This window comes from Sardina pilchardus, chromosome 19 (genome assembly GCF_963854185.1).
Source record: "Sardina pilchardus chromosome 19, fSarPil1.1, whole genome shotgun sequence".
Lineage (NCBI taxonomy): Eukaryota > Metazoa > Chordata > Actinopteri > Clupeiformes > Clupeidae > Sardina > Sardina pilchardus.
Window position 1 is genome coordinate 25,031,281 of NC_085012.1, and position 6,963 is coordinate 25,038,243.

Consider the following 6,963-nt stretch of genomic DNA (forward strand, 5'->3'; position numbering starts at 1 on the left):
TCCAGGGTGGAGTCGCTGCAGCTGTGAGCTTGTGTCTGATTGCAAAGGTGATGGACACGGCGAGCCGTCACTGCTCGCGATGTGCACTCTCTGTTGCGTCTAACAGCGCTGGCACGGCCCGGGCTATCGGGAGGCCACGGAGAGGGGGGGACAGAGGGGGAAAGAAGGGGAGAGGCTTGGAACAAATGTATCGCAAGTAAATAAATGTTCCATCTGAGGAAGAATGCTTTTCCAAAACAGAGCAGAGGGCTTGAGGCCTCTGTCTGCCCCCTTTCTCCATACAGCCACTGATTAGGCTCCTGCTAATTTGATAATATATGTTCTCTTCCCAGGACGAAATTATAGGGGACTGTGTTCTCTCTTTCTTACTTTAGTCTTTTCTCTCTGAAAGATCTGCTCTCTCTCTCTCTCTCTCTCTCTGTGTACTGTATGTGGCATGTATGCATATGTGTGTGTGTGTGTGGGGGGGGGGGGTGGTGGGTCACGGGTGTGTGTGTATGTATGCATTTGTGCATATTTTTCTGTGTGCATGTGTATGTCTGTCTCCATGTGTGTATTTTGACATCAGAGACATAAAAGATGTGGGCTTAGTTTAATCAGTCCATAAGTGCGTGTCCAGAGAGGGCTTAAGCCTCCTGTTCCCCGGACATCTTTGGAGCTCTGCGAATCTGCGCTTCACTCCTCGGAGTCAGGAGCGCCGTGCCAAGTCCTGACAGCAGCAGTTGAAAACCACAGGCTTCAAAAGGGCACTTGACCATTGGGATGAGCCTCTGGCAAGCATTCTGTGCTGGCTGAATTACATGAGCTCTTGCAGGAGCCCGTCACAACTGAAATGAATTAAATGAGGATCTCTCTCTCTCTCTCTCTTTCTCTCTCTCTCTCTTTCCTTCTTTTGTTGGTTTACTTTCTGTCTTTGTTTCTGTGGCTTGCTATTTGTCTGTCACTACTTTTCTACATTGGTTTTTAATGTGTGTGTGTGTGTGTGTGTGTGTGTGTGTGTGTGTTAGAGAGTGTGTGTGCATGCATGTGTATTGTAAGTGCTGTGCGTAATTACCTGGCACCTGGAAAGATGCAACAACTGAGATAAATCCATACTCCCATCCCTTTCAGTACCCCTCTTGACTGAAGACAGAGCCTTTGGCTCCTCATCCCTCCCAGTCCCAATTGCTGCTCGCACTGGGAACATCTGAAACAGAGATCTCGCAGAGTGCTGAAAGCTGCGCTCACAAACGCACTGTGAAGGCTCGCGCGCACGCTAAATCAGCTTTTTACACAATAACTCTCTGCTCCTCTGCAGCGAAAAAAAATACAGCCTGCTGGCACTTCAAGCATCTAAAGTAGCTAAGGGCTTGAAGTTCCAGCGCAGCTTTTCGTTGAAGAGCATGTTAGACCTGTGATATTCAAACCACTGAACCCAAACAATGCATGGATCTCTGCCCATGCATTGAGAGTAATTTATACTCTCCCGGCAAATGGAGTGTGTCGAACAGCAAATGGTCTTTAAAATCAGCTGGGGACATCGGTCAAGATGTTTCCCATCAACACAGCACCACCAGCCTCACTCACAACATGAGGGATGATTGCTTTACGCTGTAGCGTCACCATTCCAGGACTCTGGGTCAGCGAGGTTCCCCACTTCCAAGAAAGTTGGGGAGAAAGAAAGAGTTTTCAAGGAGGAGGGGGGGGGGGATACAGAGATGGGAGGAGGGAGGGGGGGAGGGTCGGGGCTGAAGAAAATGGTTCCTGCGTCACATTGCTTTAATTTGTCCAGCGGCTGCCAAAGAAAATGATGACTTGCTGAAGGGACTCCAGACTTGGCAACGCCTCGCAGCTCTGGCACAGGGGAGCAGTGGGTGCATAGCTAACACTGAGCAAGTGCAGTCTTTACACTATGATAAATGCAATCGAGAAAAACAAACACAGCGAACCAACCCTGTGCTAACCCCCCGCCATAAAAACTACTGGATTTCCCTCTTGTGTTTATGTGTGTCTGTTCTGACTCCTTGACCGCTGCAGGTGACGTATTATGTGCACTGTGGTTTGATGTCACTGAACAGCATGCAGTCAAGTACACCCTGGTATACCAGAGCATTATAAAAGAAAATACTTTAAACTTGCAAAAGTACTTAATAAACATGTTCTGATGTTATGGTGATTTCAAAATGTATTTGGTTACATATTTCCCAATCCCTTAGACATATTAAAAGTGACAATAAACAGATAATAACAAACAAATAATGACTCTCTAATCCAATGTTGATGTACCAGCTGTGTTATTTCAGTGTGCCAAGACAATAAATAACCAATGAACAACTAAACAAACTGCTCACCAGAATGCCTTGTATTTACTGACGCTTATCAGTCCTGGCATGCATCTCTCTGTCCATAGCCTACACACACTGATCTGTAATTCGGATTTATTCATCTTATCATATGTTTTGCTTTCACTCTTCGCCAGCTGCGCAAACGAAAACCCGATGTTTTGATTTGGTCAGGCGAGCTGCGCCAAGAAGAGGAATAAAAGTAACTAAACACCCCTTCTCCAAATGATGTTTCGTTTCAGGTGACGGAGGAGAGGAGGGATCCAGCACACCTTCAAAGCCACAGCACTTCCTGCACCGGTACTTCTGCGGTATATAAAGCAGCGACTCCGTCTGCAAACTGAGTTCTTCCCTGTTTGCTTGGAGTAACATAAGACGTCTACAGACCATCGTTCCCGCTATCCCAAAGCACATCTCCGACTTTGGAGATATCACTTTGTAAATCTATTGCTGCACAGTATCTTGACTGACCACAACATAAGGTAGGGATGTGTTAAGGACACGTGAAGTATTTTGTTACTGATAGTTAATGCCAGTGTTTTTACTTTACTTTTCCAGAATGAGAAAGCAAGGCTCGTATTCTGCAAAGATATTTCATTATCTGAATTTTATGACTTTTCAGACCCATCCCAACGGAATATAAGGCTGATATCTTCAGGAATCCATCATGAATGAAAACTGCTTTGCCATCGATATTCTGCTGTTGTGCATATCATGCGGAGCAAGTGCGTTGGCCGCCTACAAGCCCTCACCGTCCTCAACGTTGCCAGTCACTAATTTTACCAATATTGGCTCAGACCTCAATTATCGGGTTGAGACTGCGAGCCTGCCGAAAACCAGACGGAAGCGTTTCATCTCCCAAAACGACATGCTTGCAATTCTCGATTACCATAATAAAGTTAGAGGGAAGGTTTTCCCTCCGGCGTCGAACATGGAGTATATGGTAAGTCTTTTATTTTCTATCATTACCAATTTGTTTAATATAAACACCAATTTTACCTAATGTAAGACTAAGAGCGCTGGCTTTTCTGGGAAGTATTCCCATACTGAATTGATTTAACAAGTGCATCGAGTGTATACTTATTTTGCCAGTAACAAAGTTGGCTGTGCTGAAGTTGGTGAGGTAACTCCAACCACAGACTACTCTTACATAGTTGTGTGTGAATAGGGGGTTGGCCATACAGTGTGGACATGACAAATGTCACTGTGCTTGACCATTTGGCTTTACCAGCTGTTGAACAGATTTGATTGGTGGCGGACCACCAAAGTAGTGCCCTGACCACAGGGGTTATCCATCCCAAGCCAGGAACCATGCCAAACTGGCGCGGAACCCTCCATGCCGGTCCACACGTGCCTTTGAAGTAGACACCAAGCCAGCCATGGGCGGAGCGGAGGCCGAACCCTGTCAGACATCAGCATAGTAATTAGTGATGCAATATGTGGATTGGATGTGGACCGTATTATTTGAAGTCCGTAGACCTTATGCCCTTATGCAGTCACGACGAAGATACTCTATTGATGAAGTATGTGATTAGATTCATTTAGACAGTGGAGCTTGTGATTAGTTTTCTAGGAGAAGTCTAAGATTCAGTTTTGTCATATTGGCTGCCAATATTGGTGCTTCAAGCACAGAATGATGTGAGGTCATTTGATTGCCTGTTGAGCAACAGTATCAACAGCCTTTCACGAAACTGAAACTGAGTCACGTTCTGCACGCTTGAAGAACGATTAGAGGTCGAGACGCCGGCGTCAGATCTGAGCCGTGAGTCTGCCGGACCTGGGCCGGATCCAAGCCGTTGGCTCTCCGAGGTCATCTGCTGGGTGAGGCAGATCAGCTGAGTCCAGCCAAGTCCTGGAGAGGTCACCCTCTGCTACGCCGTGCTACGCTGTGCGGCGCTGGATCGCATCGGAGTGTTTCTGGCACGGCCGGCATCTCTGGCAAACACAGGCATCTTTCACCTCACACACATCCAGGATTGAGAACACAAATACAGGCGCTCCAAATGTTTGGGTGCTACTTTGCCCCTAGCAGCACCTGATGCGGGCGGGTGTATTTCATCAGCTGCTGTGGCTCCTTGTTGTTTTGTTTTGTGTCCTTTGATGTTGCGATGACTGCTGCTACTCTGCTGCCTGTGTGTCTCTCTCTGGGTTCAACCGGTTCACGCAGCTGCGCGGAGCCAGAAGTGGAGCAGCAGAAAGGGCTCTCTCGCTCAGATTAAGACGCGGCCACAATGCATATTCAGTGATGCTTCTCTTCTTTTCCCTCTCTTGTTTCTCCTTCCCTTTTTTTTCTCTTCTCGCGTAGGTCTGGGATGAAAGCCTGGCCAAAACCGCGGAGGACTGGGCTGCTACTTGTTTGTGGGAACACGGACCCCGGAGTCTACTCCGATTTCTGGGTCAGAACCTCTCCGTCCGGACGGGTCGGTATGTATCAATGCCTCGTACAGCACACGCTCTCTTCTGTTAAAAAGCCTAATGTACTACGCAGAAGTCCTTTTTTCCCATCATGAAGAACTGTTTAGTGGCAACAAGTGACTTCAGAGCCTTGAAAAAGCTTTCCCACAGTTTAGAAAGTGCTATAAAGTTAAGTGTCCAAGATTCCCTCATCAGAGAGTTCTTAGACCTGTTAGATGTTCAAGAGCAAGAACAGAACCTATATAGCCTAGGTTGTTCTAAGACCAGAAAAGGCCAGATTGTAGAATAATCCCTTTACTTAGAACATAGGCTATGAAACGTCAAAAATAATACTACTTGTACTGACCTTGAGTAAATGATTTGATACCAAAATTTGATACTCTTTGTGTTAAAAGAGTGCTTGTGTATCAATCCCAGGTACAGATCCATCCTTCAGCTAGTGAAGCCTTGGTATGATGAGGTGAAAGACTACTCTTTTCCCTACCCGCGCGACTGCAACCCTCGCTGCCCTCTCAAGTGCTATGGACCCATGTGCACACACTATACACAGGTAAGACCGAATGTTGCCCTACATGCTGCACATACACTCATACGCAAACACACATGCAGACACACACACAGACACAGACAGACACACAGACACACACACACACACACACACACACACACACACACAGACACACAGACACACAGACACACACACACACACAGACACACACACACACACAAATGTACATGTAGGGCCTTACACACACAAACAGATCAGCATTAATAAAAGGTTAATGTTTCCTTTCTTGTAGATGGTGTGGGCCACATCAAACAAAGTAGGCTGTGCTATCCATACCTGCCACAACATGAACGTGTGGGGGTCGGTGTGGAAGAGGGCAACATACCTTGTGTGCAACTATTCTCCAAAGTAAGTACGCCGCCGTGTTCTCCGTACACACTACTCTCTGTGTATGGCAGCGAGTGCGGCGTTTGATCTTACATGGACAAATGCCCGTTCACGTATACGGTTCAGTTAAGTCTAGTCTGCACAGCAGGCCAAGAGGTGATACTTCAACACAGACATGTTCTAGTGTCTTCTCGGTGCAATATGTCACTCACGTGTGAAGAGAGAGTATAAGCACCAACGCGCACGGTAGCCTTCACTTCAAAGGCTCCGGTGACCCCTGGCCTCTAAAAAACAGTCCGCACAAGCACCATTCCGGCCGAGAGAGCAACTCTCGGAATTTCGGAGGAATCCTGCGGCTAATCCTCAAATCAAAGCTCTGCACTTCATGGCCCGGGCGCTCCGTGGCTGGCTCGTGACCTTAATGGTTTAATCTCGTTCAGAGAGAGCGTGGAGAGTAATAAAAATGCTATCTCATTTGCATTAACCCAAATAGTTCAAGAAAAATAGACTCAGATTTAGACCTAAAATTAGACTTGAAATTAGAGTTAAACTAGCGCTTCTTGCTGTGTCATTGTGATTCCCAGGTAGGGGGAGACCCTGTTGATGTTCTAGGCAAGAATCTGGCCACTATCCAGCTGTGGGAAATCTGTTCTTGAGTCTGAATATGAACACCTGCTTAGTCTTTCCTATGAGTCTGTGTTTCCATCATGTCCTGACATTAACTTTTCTCTCGACTTTTTCTTTTGGTTCCGTCACAGAGGGAACTGGATCGGGGAGGCCCCTTACAAAGTGGGCGTGCCGTGCTCCATGTGTCCTCCCAGCTACGGAGGCTCGTGCAGCAACAACATGTGTTTTCCTGCTGTGAACTCCAACTATCTGCACTGGTTTAAATAAACAGCAGCAGGGATGCACACACAAACATCCCTCCAGTCCATCCTCTCCAGCCCCATCCTCCATCCCCGTCCCTGTCCCAGAGACTTTTCTCTTAAGGATTTGCACAGCATTCCTGGAGGTATTCTTGTTTGTATATGTGGGCCTATTTAAAATATGACCCTAAGTTGTAAGGCAACAGGTATTTGCATTGAAGGATAAAACAAATGTATATGAATGTTTTTTTTGTTTTGTTTTAACTTTAGTTCTTGTGTGTCAGGTATTGCTTTTTTATAGACATATGTTGCCTTCACCATGATAATAGGTAATTTATGTTTTACAGTAATTACAGTGAAATGGTGCTGATTTTTTTTGGTACAATCAAAACACAGTTGCTGCTAACTCTTCAACCGTATATTGGTGCTATGGGAAGGTGCACTCTGATGATGGTGCATTTCTCTC

The 6,963-nt window shown here is 46.3% G+C and overlaps 1 protein-coding gene across 1 annotated transcript; it reads left to right on the forward strand.

The window, feature by feature from the left end:
• Positions 1-2,687: 2,687 nt before the first annotated feature.
• pi15a (peptidase inhibitor 15a) lies at positions 2,688-6,525 on the forward strand. The gene is made up of 6 exons (XM_062521726.1): positions 2,688-2,803; positions 2,944-3,264; positions 4,627-4,745; positions 5,154-5,286; positions 5,537-5,652; positions 6,390-6,525. Exons 2-6 carry the CDS (start codon positions 2,989-2,991, stop codon positions 6,523-6,525), a joined length of 780 nt encoding a protein of 259 aa, XP_062377710.1. The 5' UTR covers positions 2,688-2,803; positions 2,944-2,988.
• Positions 6,526-6,963: the final 438 nt, after the last annotated feature.